Source organism: Anser brachyrhynchus (genome assembly GCF_964034855.1).
Source record: "Anser brachyrhynchus genome assembly, chromosome: 11".
In the NCBI taxonomy this organism is placed as follows: domain Eukaryota; kingdom Metazoa; phylum Chordata; class Aves; order Anseriformes; family Anatidae; genus Anser; species Anser brachyrhynchus.
The window spans coordinates 19,195,485-19,216,477 of NC_137706.1; the positions used below are offsets into that span (position 1 = coordinate 19,195,485).

The following is a 20,993-nucleotide window of genomic DNA, read 5'->3' on the forward strand; positions in this document are numbered from 1 at the left end:
TTCATGAAATGACTTTTTTCCATTTAAATGCATTCTGCTTTTACCAGCTGTTATGGGCTAAAAAAGTCCTGCATAATCATAAACTTTAATAAATACACTGTAAGTATAGGGCTTTTTTTCCCCCATCCTCTGGTGCAGTTCTTTAGGGTTCATATTCTTCAAACTCTGTTCTGCAGCCACAAATACAAGTTGTTTTTTTCCCCCTTCCCTATTGCAAAGAAACATTTCTGCAATCCCTCAGACTCTTGCTTTGGGACTTTTTATTTTTCACATTAAAAAGCCCCACACCGATATTGAACACCCGTGATAAAGGCGGCAGGGCTATTAAAAATAAGTACTCAACACATCTCACAATTATTTTTACCGTGTCTTAAATACACAAAATGCGACTCAATTGTTCAGCCTTGTCACTTCAGATGTGTCGTGACGGATGTTTTCAGATGTCTGTGTTAGCAGCGGGAGCACTTTTAATCTCTCCCCAGGGACAAGCCCAAAGCCCCCATTAAACCCAACCAGGAGCACCCGGGGACCTGCCCCGAAGGCTGCTCTCCCTCTCCCCCAGCCCGGCGAGGTGGCACGAGGCTCCTTCCAGGCCGAAACACAGCAGAGAGGTCAAAACCCTTTGGAAGAGAGGGGCTGGGGTTTGCCAGGCTTTACCTCCCCGGGCCAATTCACCTTCACAGCTGCGCCCACGCTGCGTCACGGGCACGGACGGCGGCAGACGACAGGAGGAGCTCCGATTGCAAATAAAAAAAATCTTTATTGCATCTTAGAAGCAAGTCTTAAAAAAAAAAAAATTCCATGCACTGAATCCATCCAAGTACCTACATCCTTGGGACTGTCACCAAAAAACGATGAACATTATAAGACATCGACTCTACGCTAGTTGCAGTTCATATTCCATACATGTGTAAACAATGGTTATTTTTTTTCTACTGGAATAGCAATTACTCCATAAGATCCCCTCAGACGTGGCAACAACCTAAGCATCGGTTTTTTCTCCTTTCTTTCGCCATTCTCCACTTCCCAAAGAGTAGGCAAAGTGGAACTGAGAGCAACGAGACAAAATGGTGCTGGAGGATACGATAGAAAAATATATTGTTCGCTGGTTTTTATTTTTTGTTTCTGCTGAGCAAGATATTTACAGGTAGGTAGGTCCCGACAGATCATCTGCTTCAACGACAACGTCCATTCACTGCTTAAGTCTCAGTATAAAGGGTTCCCTTTCTGGCTTTAAGGCACTTTATTTTGTATATTTTCTCTAACCTTGCTAGGTGTTTATTCACAGGGATCACACTTTCCTTGTATTCAGCCTCCCCATCCCCGATTCCTCTTAGAATACCAAAAAATTTCCTAAGCTTTCGTAAGTCATTCCAAAAATGTTAAAGAAATTTGGGAAAAAAAAAGATCCATGAAAAAATATTTTAGAAAGTAATCTTTGGAGATCATTTGCTGCAAATATGATGCACACTACCTTATCAGTGAGAAGATGCAATACATTCCTAATATATATATATATATTTACACACACATATATATATATATAAAATATTAAAATGACTAACAGATATTCAAGGAAAGGTCAAGAACCTAAAACAATGGATATTAAATAAATTAAAGGTCTATCAGATACAGAAAACAAAACCAAACAAAACAAAACTAGTAATCAAATGTAATAATTGTTCCCATTAACATTACGTAACCGAACAAAATCGATGCAATCAGGTGCAGTACACTTTGTACGGAAGTTTTTTCAAAGTCCTCGTTAGGGAGCTCTAATTTTTCGGTGTGTACTGTCGCTTTTCTGCGAGAGATTCTCATTTGATTTATTTCATTCATTTACGCTTCAGCCTTTCTCTATCACACGGCCTCAGCTCCAGACAGGACAGCGGTTGAGGATAATATACAGAATCCACCACGGATTCTTCCAACATTGGATCCATGCACGGACCGAGTATAAAAGACAAAAATTTCTACTAGGACTCATCTGATCGCAGGTTGTGCTTACTTTCTCCCCTCCCTTCAAGTTGCCTGGCCATAACAAGTGGAAGTGTATTTTTAACTGAAATAATCAGCCATTTGTAAAAACTCCTGCAACGAACACCCCTACCATCGCCACACTGATTCGTTTTGTTCCAACACAATTTTAAAAATAATGGCTATCCTTAACAAAAAAAAAGCAGAATCTGTGCACTGTAGCAGTCACAACAATTTTTAGATACAGCGTTTTGTCACTCTGCTTGAACGCTCAGGTCCCAATTTACAGAATCCTAGCAACGAAGACAGCAATGGAAAAGGTAGGAAACAATGTTTTGTTCATAAGGAAATTCTAATTCAAGTCAGGCTTCCGCAGATCGGTCAGATAATTCTTAAACATTTTTTGTTTGTTTGTCTGAAGGCAAATATTGATCACAGTTTTGTTCAAAAACAAAAACACAACAACAACGACAACAAAAAAACCAACGGCCTTGTTCTTCTCAAAATGAGCACTTTGTAAGAAAACAATGATGATTTCTAAAATATATCCTGTGTGGTCTTTTAAAAGTGAATTATCAAAAAACATTTTCCCAAAAATAAATTAGATAATTAAAAAAAACAGTCTTTTCCAGCATAGCTGGACATTAGGCTGTCCTCACCGAGCCATTAGTATTGCTGCTTTTCCCAAAACTCGGGTCATTTTTTTCAAACCATATTTCAGCCAGCTGCTGCGTGGACCCATACGTTGAAGCTTTGGACCCCAAGCACATTTTATATTGTTTTGGATCAAGGTTGGGGTCACAAAAAACAGGGTGATGCACATGGACTACTCCAATTTCTTGGCTTCGGAAAGTTTTTAAGCCAGCTTGAATGACTTTGTTAAATAGGTCTACGTCTTCAAGGCCCCAGCCCTGGATGGAGACATCAAAGCCGCCGGCTCGAAGAAGGTCACCTTTGTAAATACAGGTTATACCAAAGCCATAGTTCCTCCAGAAACCTGTTTTCTGGGTGAAGGCAAAATGATTGTCACTAGGAACCTTTCCACTATAAACAATCTTTGGATCGTACTGGCTAAAAATGATGGGAAAGTATACTTGCTGACCCAAAACTGTGTTGGCTCGACACCTCTGGAGGAATTCTGTGGTAAACACTAAGTCAACATCACAGAAGAAAAGTAAAGACTCGTTCTGGAACTGAGAGGATCCGACTTCCAGAGCCAGTGCCCTCGAGAACTCCCCAGACACCGGTAAAACCTGCATGTCGGCCTTGGGGTATTTGGAGCGGTAATCTCTCATCAGGTCGATTTGTTTTGCTTTGTCGGGGTTGGAGTTGGAATTGAAGAGCAGGACGACCAGCTTGACGTTCTGGTTTGGAATGAGGCACGTCTTCTCAAAATTCCCCATGAACCTCGCGAACATGTCAAAACGTCCGGAGAGGGGAATCAGGATGTTGATCTTCTGGTCTTTGAGCTCCTTCCTCTCCACTTTGGATCTGCTGAGCTGGAACGGAACAAACATCTTCAGCGAGTTGGAGAGGAAGGACAAGGATCCGGAATCCTGGTTAATTTTGCTGGCCAGCTCTTTGGCGTCCATCTCTTCGTGCTCCATGAACTGGATCTTGCTGAAGGTCTGCTGCAGGTACGCGTGCCTCCTGACGGGGACGGTCATCTTCTTCCCCTTGTGCTTTTTGTACAGGAGCAACAAGTCCAGCACGTACTCTGCCCCGTACATGGGATTCACCCTGCGATAGCCATACTGGATTTCCTTGAAATCTATGATCCTCCCCCGGGTCTTGGCGTTCGCGTTGATCATTTCCATGACCTGCATAACGATGTCGTCCAGCGCTTCCCGCTGCGAAGAGTCCATTCCTCTGCGAGGGGGCTGCCCGTCGGCACCCGAGTACAAATACTTGCCCGTAAGGAACTCCCACTCCAAGATTTCCTCCCGGTGGCGGGGCTGGAACCGCATGAAGGAGGGCGGCATCCCCAGCTGCAGGTCGTCTTTGTGGACTTCTGTATTGCTGTACTTGCTCATCAGGACGATCTCTCGGTGCAGCTGCACAGTGCGGTGGCGCAGCTCCGCTATCTTGCGGCTCAGCATGTAGCTGTGAAGTCGGTACTGGTACGGGGGGTTCTTGTTGGGGTGCAGCGTGATAGCCCTGTGGATTTTGCTGTTCCTCAGGTCTCTGATATAGCCCTTTTTGTTCTGCTCGTAATTTTCGTAAAACAGCTGCTGCATCTAGAAGAGAGGAAGGAGAAGTTAGCGGCCCTGCAGCGCCGGACTTGGGAACGTCAGCCCACGCAGCCCCCACTGGGAGAAAATGCTCGCGCGGCCAGAAAGCTTTCTGAATAAGCCCTTCTTGGTTTTAGGCACAGGTTGTAGCAATACCAGCTGCTAGTCGAGGAAATTAAGAGGATTATTCATTGTAAACTGGTGAAAGAAACATCTACCGTGGATCTGGGATTACTACAGCCCACTCTGGAGACACCAGCGTCAGCCAAACAACGGAGCAGTAAGAAGATCCTAAGCTCATTTCTTCCTAACAGCAATCGCCAGGAAATAAAAACACAAAGCGTTCACTACAAAACCCTTACTATTCCTTCGCTCCCTTGGGCTTTAATAATGATAATAAAACAACAAAAAGGATACCGAATATATAGTAAGCAAGGATGATGACAGCTTTTCCATTACACCCAAATGTTCAGGCATTAGAGCTACAGAATAAAGGCGCAAAAATATCCAGCTTGATGGACGTTTGGGTTGAGGTGCTGAGTATGCCAGCCCAAGTCCTGCACTGCCATGCAGGAAGGAAGAACAAGCTGCAGTTCCCCTGTCATTTAAAATGTCAGTGGAAAGCACAATGCACCTGAGATTCCGGCAGCAGCTCCAGAAGGCAGACAGCACAGGACGTGTATGTGTGATAGAATAAAAGCATCTTTAAAATGGAAATTGCTTTCTCAGAACAAGATAGCGAGCTAAGATTAGATCCAGAAGCCTTGCGGACAGCCACGATGTAAGAGGAGCAGGCAGACCAGCCTTACAGCTTCCAGTGGCTCGGGCAGACACAATGGAAGGTGTATGCAAACCAGGATGATAACGTGCGAAACAGGCTGAAAGAAAAAGGAGGAGATGGAAAAAAATCTAACCCTCAAGGTCAATGCAGCACACCAGCCTAGACAACGGACATTTTAAAAGATCACAGGTTGATTCTGCATCGAAACACAAATGCCATCGACCTGCCGGAGGAGCGGACACCGCGGCTTTGTTTAGCAGAGGACCCAGTGTGCGTTACCCCAGCAGAATTTGCCATAGGTAATACAGTATGTACACAAGGGCTATAAAAATTAGCAGGGCTAAAATCCCAAAGACAAACATAACAAAGACCCACGTATGACGACCGTTGAACAGAGCACTAACAGGAAAAGCACGCGCACAGAAAGGCCCCTTCATTAGGCCTTCAATCGCATTTTTCCCATTATTGTGGACAGACATCGAATCCCCGGGATAAGCTGACACCTGGGTTTAATCGCCGCTGTCCCAACGACCCAGATGTGCACATACCTCGACCTGAACCTCGGCGGATCACTGCGGACAACGCAGGAGCAACCTGCGTATGCTTGGGTTTTAATCTGAACAAATGTCATTAATTTCGAAGGAAGGGGTGAATTTCAGCTGGGCTGAGAAAGCCAGCACATTTTTCCATCTCTCTTCACCCTCCCCATCTCCACTCCTGCCCCCATTCACCTTCTTGCCCGCTCTCCCCCAAGGGACTCCTGCTGTCTGTAATTGGGGCCAGAGGCTGCCTCTTATTACTATCATACCACGACGAGGCCAAGGGAGAAGCTCCTGGCTATGGGCTCTTGGCACGGCACAGATGAGCCGCCCAGGATTTAAGAAGAGTGCAGGATTTAAGAGTGCCACAGGCAGAGGCTGGCTGTGTGCTCCTGCGTGCAGCACAGAGGTGCCCAGCTGCAGGGAGCCTCGCTCGGGCTTTCCCGAGCAGCTTCTTCTGCCACTCACCTGCACCCTGTTCCTCACTGGTGTCCCTGTGCTGCTTCCTCTGCTAATAACACTTTATTTTTCATCCACTTCGACCCTTGCTGCTTGGGCTAAGGGCTCTCGGAGACCTCAGCTCACACAGACTTGCAGTCAGGAAGCACCATTTGTTATAACGGAGAGCTCAGATAGCAAGAGAAAGCCACAAAAACTGCAATACCCCCACGTATATTTGTACTGACTCCACTGATCTACCCTCTGCAACACAACATATATATATATATATATTCATAGTGATATATATATATAGCACTACAAATAAAATGTGCATGGTAACAGGCTGAAGATCTCATCGACATTTTAACTAGAACCATAGGCACAAGCTTTCCAGAGTATTGTAGCATTAGATAAATATTCTTAAAACTCATAATTAGGCAACTATTATTTAAAGGGAAACGAACAATAGGGTTTAATTTCAGATCTTGTTTTCAATTTATACGAAACCAAAATCAAGACCATGCAGCCTGAGTGCATTTATTCCAGAACTGCCATCTAGGGCATTCCGAATTAGCTACAAGAGGAAACCATGAAAGCAGAAAGGCTTTTAGATTACACAACAAAGCTTTAATGGGATACTGATGGGTAGGAAAATGTTATGAAACTTCCCAGTGGAAGTACAGATTGGAACCCCTAGCAAAAGAAAATCAGCAGGAGTATTTCCAAGATGTGGCTTGCCACGCAGGAACAACCCCTTAGCCAGGCAGGTTAACTTCTGAATGCTCAGTAGCACTTCTTGCCTCTTCCGAAAGCTGGGAACCCGAGCTGATGATAAAACAAATCTCTGCGAGACTTTCCCAGTGCTCCAACCCAGAGCGACTGGGACCAGAGACATCTGCTCCGCCGCGGCCGCCTTGCTCCAGCCCAGGAGGTGACACCTGCAAGGAGCCAAGCGCTCCGGCCCACGCTGAGTGCAGCTTGTGGGAAGCACGGCAGCGACCGGACATTGACACAACCCTACGAATAGAGATGGGTGGGCGGCAGAAGGTGGAAGAGACAGGGAGCCCTGCAAGCTGCTGTCCCTGCCCTGGAGCAGCCGGTCCACGCGCTCCCCGCGGGCTGCGACACAAGGGCACATGTCTCGGGGCATTGCGTGCCAGCTTTCACATGGCTCTGACCCGGCTCTTGCTCGCTGAACTCTTGCAAACTCTTCTTTCAGGGAAACAGGTTTCTCTGTGATTCCCTTAAAAAAAAAAAAAAAAAAGAACCTTTCACGGATATTAATTTTGCAGTGATTATATTCTAAGCATGCTTTATTCTAGTGCAGAGCACCGAGAGCGTAAGGATACAAAGAAGAGCTACTCTTTATTGATCACTATTTACTCTAGACCTGTTGAAGCCTTAAAAACCCTAATGTTCCCCAAACCATTAGAGACTGAAGGTTTAAACTGTGGTACAGCTGTTGTGGGCACTCCTGGCTCCCGGCCAGAAGACCAACTGAAAGAGAGAGTGTTATGTTCTTCGTTTTAAATGAAGAAGTCTTTTGCAGGCCAAAAAAAGTGTACCGGAGAAAATGGACTTAAAAAATAAGACCGGTTTATGCAGAACCTGGCCTCCAGCCACGGATTAGCCCCCGAGGGCTTTCTCTCACAGCTCCAGATTGTACTGCCACAGCCCGGAAAACACAGCCCCACAAGTCTCATGAAAAGCATTCGCGGACAAGACATGTCGTACGGCAGCCTTCGAAATGCCCAAGATGTGCTTTAAATACAAAGCCAAACTAATTAAAACCCAAAAAAACCTGGCTCGTGTCACCTAGCTGGGAGGAGATGCTCGTGGGCGGCTGGCGAGGGGCTGCTGCCCCGCGGGGTCGCTGCCGTGGCTGTGCTCATCATCCGGCCGTGCCGCTTTGGGGCAATTAGCCACAGCAGGTCGCCAGCCCCCTGCTTCCTCAGCCTCTCCGAACACAGATCTGCATCCACGAGGTTCTTATCCTGGCAACCTTTCTGCTTTAAATCCCGATGTGCAGTCCCACAGTCAGCCACTGCGTGACTGGAGACGCTCCTGGGCAGTTCTTATGGTGGGGGGAAACACGGGGAAGGAACGGGTGAATGCTCGTTTCCAGCCAACTTGGCCACTCCTTCGGCCCCGTAACCCCCCCTAAATGCCAAAATGCAGGAAGGGATGCAGGAGATGCCGCTCAGCTGGGACACAGGGCTTCCTTCCCAGCTCATCCCTCGGCCGAGTCACTTCTCACGCCAGTGCCATCACGCACCTCCGCTTCCCGTTGCTCCGTCTCCTAAACTAAGAATCTCAGCCAAACATCCCGAGCGGCCGGCACCCCAAACTGCCCCAGCTGGCTGCCAGAGGAGCAGAGGCAGCCCCAGATGCGATCCGCCGTGACCTGAGGGCATGTTCTGAGCAAGAAATGCACTCGGTCAGCACAATCCCTTCTTCTTACGTGGCTCCGGGTGAAAGGCGCCTGCTTCACCCCGGAGCCTCGCGGAGCCTCGCTCCCCTCTGCAAAGCGTTCGGGAAAGGAAGCCAAGTGTCCAAGGCAAGACTCATGCACAGCAAACTCAAGGTCATTGAATTCCCAAGGCATCTGTGAGTTAGGAGCGTCACTGCTGAGTTTAATCTTTTGTTAACAATACCGAGTAGCTGTTTAATTAAACAACCGCCCTTAAATGCTATCTCGCTTAAGCAAGCAAAAAGCTTTAAAATCACCTATTCACTTAGAGCTTCTCAAACCAAGTAGGCCTTTAAAGTAGGCCTAACTCGGCAACGGAAAGGAGAAAACCTACAAAAATGAATCTGCCTTCAAAGCTGGCACCATGCACTTCACCTCGACGCTCTCATTACCCAAGACCTGCAGATGGGAGCAATCTGTGCCACGTGGGAGCCAACTGCTGAGGCCAAGCGGAGGAGAACCTCCCCCCTTCTGGCCCTGCAATAAATGGAGAGCTTCATCCTCCTTATCTGAATAAGGATAAAGGCGCCTGGTCCTCTTAACTGGTAAGCAAGCTGTCCTCCTGTGGATAAGGGGGACGAGATGAACCAGACCCAACCTGACGGAGAGAAGAAAGACGAGAGCAGCCACAGGCAACCCTCAAGAGAAGACCTCGCTCATTTTGTGAAATGTCCTTCCCCACGGGTGTATCTGACACACAGATATGAGCTTTGTTTTTAAAGAATAAACCAGAATTTAACCTGGAAGCCTTTTGTACCCCAGAAGAAACCAAGAAAAACTGACTGTGCCATTCTGGGATACGGAGATGCAACTGCAGACCTTAGGAGAGCTGCCTGCAGCTGCGGGCTCTGCTTCCAAAAGGTTCTGATTTAACAGAAACAAACCCCAAGAAAACACCACTAAGTATTAACAAATGTTCTATCCTCCAGCTATTAAAGAAGCAAAACATGATAGGTGCTAATGACTAATTATCGTGGCTATTGCTTGAGAAAGTGTGCTCACAATTCGTTTCGAGCATAATTCCCAAATGACCGGTCCTGGTGAAAAGCACATGGCTTTGACCCACGGGGCAAATGATTCGGCTCTGCCTCTCCAGCAGAGAGGGGCTGCCTCCGACCCAGACCCGAAGGGAAGCAGGAACACAGCGAGTCGCTGCTGATGTGTTCATTTAAAGGCCAGACGCGGGGATGACGCCAAATTACTTCCCCACCAAAAAAAAAAAAAACTGCGTCTCGGGATTTCTTTTCCTTGTTGTCAACTCCTCGCTTTTCGACTCGGCGGTACAGGCAGAGCACAAGAGAAACTTGGTTTTCATTAGGACTTTCAACAGGGCCGTGAAAGAAATAGGCGCAGCCTTGGGAGCCTGTATCTGCTCTTTCTCATGCGGAGTGTTAGGATTTCGGAGGAGCTGCACATGACCCTTGCGGGGCCTTTTCTTGGAGATGATGAGCAGAAAGCTTCTGACACCCTGGCAAATGTTTCCTTGGATGCTGTAAAAGGATGCGGTCTCCTCTGAGCAGAGACTGCAGAAGAGAAGACCTCTTCTGGACCGCTGTGTGATTTTCCACCATGTGTTTTCAAGAGGCAGTAATGTAATCATTTAGAAATACTTCTGTTCGTGGAATTCAAAGATTCCCGTTTGGGAGCTGCTTTCCACATCCAGGGATTTTGTAAGAGTTACGAGCCACGCTGGACGACGAGCCGCTTTGGTCCTGAGGCACTTGGCGAGGCCACCCCGAGCTGCTGTGTGCGGGGGGGGACAGAAACCCCCTGCTTGGAGAAGCCTCAGCTGCAGCCTGCGGAGCCTGGCATCATCTCAGCAGCAGGAATAATGCTGGGGCGATGCTGGAGAGCACATCCGAAAAGGTCCCAGGGTCTCCTAACATCAGATTCAGTGAAAACCACTGCAGGATCAAGCCCTGCCTGCTTTGCACACATCACCCACAATATTTTCTGTGTTAATGTGCGCCTTTTTGGGTGCCCCCAGCCCTGGGCAGGTACACGGTGCCCAGGGGACGTGGCAGTAATGTCACGGTTACAGGTCCGGGCTGTCACAGGAGATCACAGGGAGTTTTATTAGGGAAAGATTTGGCCTCACCATAGCTGCTGCTGCAGTTCTTCTCTGGATGTAGAAAGCAGGTGGGGGGATATTTTTAAAAAAAAGAATCCATTTTTAAGACTTCTGGTGCTTCCAGCCTAGGCAGCACTGTGTGAGATGAGCAGGGGTACGGTTGCCTTTTCCTACAGCAACAGCCCACACTTGCTTTTTCTGACCCCTTGTAAAGACTCGTGGCAGGAATACATCTTTTGGAGAGAGGCAAGAGGGGAATGCTGAATAAAATCACCAGGACAGAGCCAACTGCTGTGCCTGCATGTCAGAGCTGCAGCCTTGCACCGCGCCCTGCCAGGAGCCGTCCCAACGTGCTGGAGCATCTTTCACAACTGCATTTGGAAATCCTTTCCTGACAACCGATGGCAACACCACTCCTCTGCCAGCAGCCTCGGCTAATGAAAAATGACAGAAAACTGGGAATTTATTAGGTTTCTGATGTCTCTGCTAGCAAGCCCTCCCCACAGCTGCCACATATCCTCACGGGCGCTGCGATGCCGCTTGCTGTAGGGTTGTTATTCGGGGGGCTGCTTTCCAAACCTTATCCCCTTCCATACCAGCGTCGATCAGGGCTCATTGCAAAGCACCAGGGCCAGTGAATAATTCCACTCCAGCCCCGCAGCGAGGCCCACGACCCCCCTGCTGGCGGGCTCTGAGCGGGAGCAGCCGGCAGCACAGAGCCGCCCGGGCTTCCTGACAGGGCCGCGGCCAGCGGGACGCCCCTGCAGGCAGCCAGCAGCCGAGTGGGAGCTCGCTCCTCCATCCTTCCTCAATTAAATGTGATTTAAAAGAACACGGCCTTTTTCTTCCCGTTGGTGGATGGGAAGAACGAGCTGCGTGGCTCCTTACACAGCCCCGGCACCCCGAAGGGTTTTAGCACCCGCGGCCCACACCGGTGATTTCAGCCGGCCTCTTGCCACAGCCCGCGAGCTCGGGTGGGCTCTTCGTGTTCAGTTTTGCTTTTCTGCCAGATCCACCATTTCTGGAGCTGGCTCAAAGGGCATCAGAAAGGGACTGGGCTGGATCCCCAGCTCGTTTCGCGGGGGGAGCGGCACGGGGTGACGATTTCCAGGGGTCGCCGAAGCTGCGCGGCATTGTTCTGAGGCGTGCATGTGAAACGCGTGCAGGCTTTGCTGCCAGGAGAATTGTTTAGTGATTGCTCAGAGCAGGGGAGGGAAACGAAGCCACAAGCTCTTGTTTTATGTGGAGAAGCCCACATGTTTCAGTCAGCCCGTGAGGATCTTACAGCTGGGGCCTGGCCCGGGAGTAACGGCGCTTCAGAGGGCGCGATGGTAAAGAGCAGAGCGCGGCAACGCCGCTGCCGGAGACAGAATTTCCACAGTCGGATGCCATGATTGCGAAAGTGGGTTCTTTTTTTTGTGCTCGTATCATTACCACACAGGCCTTTAAGCCTGCCCGCTGTTGTGTGCTGAGCTGAGAAGCAAACTCTGCCCTTTGTCTCATCGCTGCAAACAGGCGTGCACTGGCTAAATTAACGTGGCACTGCCAAAGCTGAGGTAAACTGCCAAAAGGAGGGCTCTGCCTCCAAGCCTTCTGCTATCTAAAACACACACAATGCATGTAAGTGCACTACGTGATAGTTCGGTTATAAAAAAATATGGCTCCTTGGTCATCCAGGGGATCAGCAGAGGAAGCCTGCCCACTTGGAGGGCTGCTGATCTCTCAAGAATTTGACTTTTGTGCCCTGTACGTCAAAAGCCCCATAAATTATGCAGTAAGAGCTCTAACTACAAAGGTCACCTACATTTATTGCTTGCTTCTCTGTGCACAAGGAACAGTATATTTCAAATAAACCATGCTTCAGGAGAAAGTATCTATCACTAACAGAGACTCCAGCCTCCTTTTGCTGGGAATCGCAGGGTCTCCACCCTGAAAAGGGGTGAAAAGCGGTGAAAGGGGTGAAAAGCAGGGCTGCACGTGCACAGGCTTGGGACCAGCCCGTTCCTCTGCTGTTTCCTATACGCTCTGAACTATAAGGAAGGCCCCATCTTTCTATGCAGCCACAGCTTTTATTGTCCTCCCGTCGGTGGAAGAAGTTTCTCGTTACGAAAACGAGCTGTCAGGCAGACTGGCATTTCCCCCTTGCGGTATCCAAGTCCGCCCGTTAGTTCAAATATGGTTAAAGATTTCGCAGAGCGCTGCTGGCTGGCTGTATATGGGCTGAGGTTTTCTGCGAGTTGGCTGTCTGGCACGGCTTGGAGAAGTGACAAGCAGCGCAGCGCCGTAGCCGAGTGCCTCTGGCATTACACACGGTCTGGCCACGCCGCGGGCTCACCTCCGAGCTGCCGGGCTTCACCTTCGCCTGTTGTAACCTGCCCTGGAGGGAAAGGAGATGCTGCTGCTGCTGCTTTTGTCACGCCCTGGATTAAAACAGATGTGGATACTGACAAAAACGTGGTTATGCTGAAAGCTACTGCATTAGGCACTACTAGAAATGGAAAAGAAAAAAAAAAAAACCTGCCTCATATTTTTCCAAGCTTTGGGAAGGATTTCCTAGTCCTACAGCACACCAAGCTCTCCTTCGACCACCACCCAGGCACATATGCAGGGTTTTTTGGTCCCTTCTTGGGTTTTTCTTTGCTCCTCTGCTTCTGAGCTGCAGGACGGCTCGTTCTGCTGCCTGTGACCGAGCTGCTGCAGCGGCAGTTTCAGGAGAGTGGACCCAGCTCCAAAATTTGTGCCCGGTCCCTGCAGCCATCGCTGCTCGGTCCCTTGTCCCTCTAGCAGCCAGCCTGCAGCCCGCACATCCCCATCAGCACCCAGACGGTGTTTGCCTCCTCTTCCCTCCACCTTGAGGGCTGCAGCCCCCCTGGATCTGGAAACCGCTCAGCTTTGAGGAATTTAACATCCTCACCTGTGACTTCCTCTTACCCCATCGCCATTTGTTCCTCGTGTAGGAGACAGAGCAATGGGAGCAGCAGGGAGACAAGGGGATCGGAGAGGGTCTGACCGCGGGGCCAAGTCCCACCGCTTCGGGGAAAGGCGGGGAGGGGGGAAAAGCCATCGCTGGGGAAGCAGAAGCGGCTTTTGCCAACAGATGGAGAAGGCTGGTGGGGTGAGCGGCTTCGTTCGCCAGACAGCGATGCCTTGTCTTCTTCTGACCCATTTTTAGTTGTTGATCGAGGACGTTTCAGGGATTTGACTCATGAATAGCAAATGACTTGTGCTGGGTCTGCCAAAAAGACTTCTCCTTGCTGCAGGAAGGCAGGGCTGCTTTGAAGTAGCTCCCGAACCAAGACAATTTACGGCCTGACAGCTTAAAGCAGCATTGAGAGGGGCACACGTTTCCTCGGGGCGTTATAAATCGCCGCGGTTCAGAGGCAGCCGGGCCATCGGGCAGGGTGCATGGCTGGGGACTGTGTTCTGCTGCTGTCCCACGACGGCACGTCCACGAGGGAGCCAGAGCCCTTCAATGGGGCTTTCAGCGGGACACACAGGACTACTTTCTGCTGCCGTCGCCTCAGTGCCCTTCTGAGATACCCTTCTATCATCTGAACGGCAGGTCGCTCCCAGCTCGGTGCGGTTTCGAGCTGGAGCTAAGAAGGGCTCTGAGGTGACGCCGGCGAGCAAACAGGCGTGCTGCTCATCCCCTGCCTGCTCCCAAAGCGCTTCGGCACACGGGCTCGGCCGGCGGCTGGGCACATCCTGCTGACACGGCCCCGGGGCAGCACCACGTGCAAGCAGCAAGGTGGGCACCGACAGCGTGGCTGTGTCCTAAAATCCCAGCTCAGGTCCATGCGGCTCACCTGGCAGGGCTCGGAGGCACCTGGAGAGGCAGGGTGGGACAAACGATCTCAAGGACGCCTGGCAAGGACATGCTCTTCAGCAAAATCCTGATTTGGGGTGCCAAATCCAGCATTATCGGTATTTTCCCTTGAATACTACAGAAGGACCCAAGCACATACCCCAGGACCCTCGCCCCGCACTTCGTAGCGGTTCTCCCCACCACTGCTTGTGGGGTTTTTAAATCGAAGTGCCAGCGGGGCAGGGTGTGGGTGCCGGGCCGTGATTCCCATCACGCCGTGCCTCTGCCTGACCTTGATGCGAGCGCCAGAGTCAAATAAAATCCACCCACCCCTAACAGATGTTAGAAACCAGTCTCCCTGTCTTCAGCTGGCGTCTGAGGGCTGGCCTCCTGTCAAATGCCCAAGGGGATGGGTTTCTTTTATATTTTTAATGTAACGGGAATATATCCGAAGGATTTTTTCTGTTTTGAGAAGGTGAATCTACACCTGGTCTAGAATAGACACCAGCAAGTAACATCCCTCTGTCTCAGAGGGAAATTTGACATCTTAACTTGTGGAATAGTTGCTTTCTACCTTCCCGTGTCTTAATCCAGAAGTACTACAGGAACACTGTGAATAAATCGAGCCAAATCTGTTCAGTGCCATATTTTTCCCCAGCAAACGGTCAAAAGACAGCATCTCTCCTTTCCTCGGGTATTGCATTTGTTTCTACAGGACTTTAAGCCAGAAGAATACGGAGATGATCCCCAGGGCATTTTGCTCTCCATGGAAACAGTTCGCTGTTATGATATTTCGCATAGATGGGAAAAAAAAAAGAGGAGCAAAGGATGGGCAAAGATGCAGGGAGAGAGTGGAAGGGAAAGGGCACGGTGACTGACCAGGAGAGGCAGGCTTGCAGCACCGCTGTGTCATCTTCTAGTCCTTCTTATGCAAGACCCTCCTTTTGGGTACTTTATGTCCCGAAAAGAAGCACAACAGCAGTCCGCGTTGCGTAAAGAAGAAAGATGGAAAGCATTATGCTAACCTTAAAACGTAGCTCGGGGGCCTGCTGCATCACAGACTGTTTAGCATTAGCCTTATCCAGAAAAGGACTGAAAAATGCATCGCAGGATATTGAAGAAAATCTACATCCGGATATTAAAACTAGTAGTCAGTAAACTGCTGGGAGTGGCTATCACAAAACGGTCAGACCACAAGCTTAACGAAGCCTAGGAAACAAAGCACCAAGACTAATTTGAAGCACGTCGACAGAAATCGCATACAAACTCCACTAAATCCGCTAAATCGGGAAGGATTCTTCCCTGCCCGACGTGGGATGGTGAGGAGACAACAGGCAGGCGTGATTTACAGGAGCTGCTGTGCTGTTCACTGCTTTATGCCTGTTCTTGCAGTCTGGGATTTCCCACCTGTAGGATTCCTAAGAGGGATTTACGGCTGGAACTGGCGCGGCGCGGCCCCAGCCAGGAGGCGCGGTGCCTTTGGTGCCCGTTGCCTCCCCGTTACACAAAGCAGTGTCCTCTGGCAGCGAGGATGAGCATCCAGCTTTTGTCTAAGGGCTAAAATACACCGGGAAAAGTAAAACGACCCCACAACGTCAAAAAGCACACATGAAAAATATAATAACCCCACCCTAGCCAAAGCACCCTCCCGATCCTCATCCTGCAGGCAGCTCCCACGTGGTGCTGAGACTGGGAACGGTCTGGAAAGGACATCAGGAACTGAGCCCGTCTGCTCCGCTCCCGTTTTGCTTCGCGTTAATGCAACTGATAACAGTTTGTGGCCTGAGAGCTGCAGAACGACGGGCAGAGCCCCGGGGGAACTCACCGCGCTGCAGGTCTGTAAGAGCCGCACCAGCTCGTGTAATTGCCGAATGAAGTCAAATCCAAAGGCACGCCACTGCTCTTTACTACCCTTCCTCCCTTGGAAGCTACCAAAGCCCTTATCCCGCCGTGACGTTTGGGTTTTCCACGTGTGAATTTTTTCGTAATAGCCACGAAGAAAAAAATGATAATAAACCATAACCCTCGGCAGCAAACAAAAGAAATCTAATCTTTATTCTCTTGCCCACTAAACAAATATGCTTACGTCCTGCTAAAATAAAGGCCTAAGTTGTGTTTTGGTTTTTAAAAAAGCAAGGAAGAGCTCAAACTGTCCATAGAAAGAACTGTAAATCCAAGCCGTATATAGCCCAGACCCAAGTATGTAATCAGGACCTAACGAATGGAGTTTAATGCTCAGAGGAAACCCACAGCTCTGGAAGACATTTAAAGGAATATTTCCATTTTCCTAGGAACTATATCAGGTTCTTGGCCAGACATTTTTGCTTGCACTGAACTAAAAATACAGTCCCAATTTCAGGAGACAAAAATTTTAGAAGCATGACGAAATGTGCAAGGTAATTGCAAGGCACCGCTGAGCTATTTTATTACATTATCTACCATCTTTAAAGAGCAGATTAGCTCACAGCGCAAACATTCTGGTTTCCCTGATGTTTAAGCCCTGGCAGCGACACAAGCAGCAGAAAGACTTGGGGGAAGTGGTGCACGGAGCTCCTGGAGCAGGTTTTCCCGGCAGCGTGTCCCATCCAGGAGCTGGGGGAGAGCCACGGCCCCGCTGCAGGGCAGCCCCGAGGCGCGCGGCCGCGCGGGCAGCAAGGCAAAATCCCCTGGGAGCCGTCAGCACCGCCTGGGTCCCCCCGCAGACACAAACCTGGGGCTTGAGGAAAAGCTGCTGGAGCACGCTCGGCCCCTCCCTTCCTCTCACCTTTCCTTATCTCGCCAGAAAAAGGGCACGGTTGCGACGTGACAGCACCTTGATAAGTCACCGTGCCCAGATAGCCGCAAGCTGAAGGTTAGCTGGGATTACAGACCGAAATCTCAAAAAGAAAATGAAAAGCACGGCTACAAACAGCCCCTGCTGATAAAAGCAGAGGGGGTTCTCCCCACCCACTGCAGCGGGCACCGCACGAATCCCAGTTGCACTGCTGCAGGTCCCCTTTCCTCGCGCGGGCACGCCGAGCCCTTCCCTGCCCTGCCCAGGTAGTCCCAAAAATGAACTGGGTATGGGACAAAAAGCAGGGAGATGGGCATCTCTGTTCACTAAGGGAAAGAGTAATTATTGAACAATAATATTTCCCAATTTCGTAAGGGAAACAATAATCCTCTGTGCAGGTCAGGCTCAGCACCGGTTAAAGGACAGCTTCCCTTGCTGAGCACGGGGCAAACTCCTCGGGGCATGGCGCGGGACGGGGGCAATAGGCAAATGTGTCTGGAGAAAGGCAAAAGGAGGCCAAGCATCAAGGGCTTTAGTTCCGAGCACACAGCAGCTGTACGTTGCTGCCATCCGGTACCGGAATTTGCAGTTTACTGCCCTATAAAACCGGTTTTAATCCCGGAGGCTGTCTTCAAGCAGCGATTTGAATCGAGGCTTTAAAAGGCGGTGTTACAAAACTGAAGACCCGGCTTAGACGCGATTGAATGAATTGTATTTTGGAAGTTATTTTCCCAAAAATGCACGGACTGCTGTAAAAACTAGCCGGAGAGACGACATCCAGAATACGAGGTGTCAACGGTCAAACGTATCCTCATTAGGTGGTGGCCAAGTGATATTTATTTAAAGTGTTATGCACGATGAATTAAACATTCATTTTGTATCACCCAGTAAAATATCTGAACCTCATTTTGGCAGCTGTGCAAGTTCTGCCCTGACTGCGTTCACGACTTACTGTACTTCCTTTGATTTTCACACAGTCTCTTCTCGTTTTAAGAGAGAAACCCAAAAATTGGGAACGCCAAAAACGCAAACACTCGGGTGTCAGCCCACAGTGCGCAAAAGGAGGACGAGAGCAGATCGCCCCTCAAGACATCATCTTCATTAAGGTCGCAGATGGAATTACAGCATGGTAATTAAAGCATTCGAAGCCTTGGCAGCCTCATCCTGGACGAGAAAAGAACCGGGAACACGGACTTCCAGAGTGGCTTAAGCAGGGCCCATGTTAAATACAGGGCCCCTTGTGTCCTTGGGGACCTGACCGCCGGTTCCTGCCCCATCCCAGGAGAGAAGGAGCCTCCCAAATTTTGGCCAGGCGCCCCCGCAGGTCTCCCTGCCCAAGGTGGCTGACGCTCGAGATGGCAGCCTGCAAGCAACCCTCGTCAGCCCGCTGCTAATATTTACCCAGTCTGAAAAGTGTTTTGGCACGGTTTTAACGGGGCTGCAAGACTGATTCCATTTCAAGTGCTCCCTGGTCCATAAAGCAGAGCGAGGCTGCTGCGTGTCACTGTTCCGCTGAAGCACCGTTAGGAGCGTGCCGTTTTCCCACCTCTGAGCAGAATCAGCCTTTGCTGCCCAAGGGGTGGCGGCTGCAGATGCTGAACTGATACAAGGCACTGTCCTTTTCTCTGGGTCGTGCTGGAGGTCAGCGCTGGTGTCAGGAGTAATTCCTGTCCCAGGGCAGATGGCAGAATAAATCCTTCCTGCAGGGTGCTCTTCTGCAGCGTGGGACACGCCTCTCTTTGGGGTACACTTAAGAACCTCTCACCTAACCGACCAGCCCTGGAGGAGCTCAGAAATGAGCCTCTCTCTCCTCTCTCCTGAGCAAAATGAGACCAGGCTGAAACCCTTCAGTTAACAGAGATACCCGGCTGAGACGCGACAGCCCGCGGTACATGCAGGACGAAACGAGCCAAGTTGAGGAGGGGCCACGGCTCAGTGCACTGCAAGCTGCCGCTGTGGCACAAGCCCTGCCTGCTTTTCCCATTCCTCGTGCTCTGCACGGAAAAAAAAAAGCGGGTTTGGAGCCTGCGGGGCTGCGGTGCGGTGCCCTGCTGCGGGGAGCGCAGCGGCCATGCCAGCCACGAGCATCCCAGCTCCGAAGGAGCGGCGGCACGGCAGCAGCCAGCCCTGGGCACGGCCGTGTGCTGCACCTCGTGGAAAAACCATCGTCAGAGGTTCTGTGAAGCCAGCGAGCTTAAACGCTGCCAAGAACCGGCAGCGAGCAGCCGCAGCCTCCCCATCAACGTGGACGGGCGAACCTGCGGGGACACAATATTCCTCCAGGCACCCGCATGTCCGGCTGCACATTTTATGCCGCTGGGGTAATGACACGAGTTTGGAGCAACGCGAGCCTCGGCCACAAAGGAGCTCCAAGTGAAGCTGTGGGCACAAGAAGGGATTTGGGATTAAGCAGCGTTTTGCTTTCCGCAGCCATTTACCCTGGGTGGAGCACAGCAGCTGGTGCAGATGTCCCCGAGAGGCATGGTGCTGTGCCGCACGGCTCCGCCGCTGCTGGAGGCCAAAGAAATCCTGCTTTGGTCCTGGAAGAGCAGCAGATAGGGCAGGCTGACCCAGGTTTAGCTCCCCACCACCTCCCAGTAACACTAGAAAGGCACCGCGCTCCCACACCCAAAGCAAGAGGATGAAAAAAAAAATCACTTTGCTAGCAGGAGGCACGCAGCGAGAACGTGAATCGGTGCGGTGCACCAAAACTCAGCTAGCTGCCATCAAAACGCAGCGTCCAGAGGAAAAAGGGCATCCTGTGTGATTGCTGTCCTCTTTCTGTCCTCTTGCAGAGCCCCAGGAAGCTCAGCGGAGAGCGGGACGAGCCTCGAGAAGCGGGGAGCAGCAGGTTGGGGTCGGGGCAAGGGAAGGGCTGAGGGAAGGAGGCAGATCCCCGGCTGCGGCCGAGGATACACTCCTCATACAGAAAGGAGATGAGCAGCTTTACTTCAAGTGCCGACGTCAGTGCCGCGTATTTATAAGGGTTCAAACAAGTCCCACCAGCGCAGAACAGCCCCAAGGAGCTCTTTGGTCCTGGAATTTATGGCTCTTTGTTCGCTGGAGTCAGGGAGCGGCGCTGGACTGCAAGGACCTGCAAGCGAGGTGCGGGCTTAAAAACACCCTGCGGCCAATTTTCTCTTCAATCCAGTGTACTGAACACAAGATATAAAAAAAGCTCTGCAGCCTTTTGTTCTGGGGTGTATTTATATTACTGGCAAAACCATTATACTTGAGGTTTTCTTATTTTATCTCCGCATTCAGCTTCTATTTTTTTTTTTTTTGGGTAATCAAAATGGCAATAGTTTATTATGTGCTTTGAGGTTTCTCGCACACACAAAGAAAAAAAAAAAAAAGAAGGCTGTGCTACTATTCCTGTCTCTAATTCATCCCTTTTGCTTGCTGTGCTGTGGGCAAGACATCAAATCATAACCAGCAATTTCGTCTGCCTCCTAGTTACCAAAAATGACGGCTGCACCCACCGGTGATTCACGGAGCGAGGGCGACGCACGCGGCACCGGGGTGCTCGCCGGCACCGGCAGCTGAAGCTTTTCTTCATTAAAAGATGAAAGCCAGCCGGGGATAAAGGTCTCCCTGATAAACGAGGGGAAATCACATGTGTGCTTTCAGTGGGGTTTCGGGCTGATTAAGAGCGTTTTTCAGCCAAGAGGGCAACGCTGGAGCATTACACCCCCTTGAGATACGTTCTCCGAAATGCACCGCGCTGCGTCGAAGCAGGTGTGCCCGAGGTGGCACCTCCATCAGAAACCCCTCTGCCAGAAGTGCTCATTTCTAGAGAAAGACGTGCAAAGGGAGAGAAGCCCCCCACATCAGTATATTTAACGAAAACCCCAGCTCCAGGCCCCCCGGCTCCTTTACCCGACCTGCCTGGAGGACGAGCCCCC

General features: G+C 50.3%; 1 protein-coding gene across 1 annotated transcript in view; it reads right to left on the minus strand.

Moving 5' to 3' along the window:
• Positions 1 to 740: 740 nt before the first annotated feature.
• The window catches only part of CHSY1 (chondroitin sulfate synthase 1), a 66,648-nt gene continuing 46,395 nt past the window's right edge, over positions 741 to 20,993 (minus strand). The window contains exon 3 of the mRNA XM_080607665.1: positions 741 to 4,214. Within this exon, the coding sequence (XP_080463791.1) occupies positions 2,622 to 4,214 (1,593 nt within the window). The 3' untranslated portion in view covers positions 741 to 2,621. The remainder of the gene's footprint in view (positions 4,215 to 20,993) is intronic.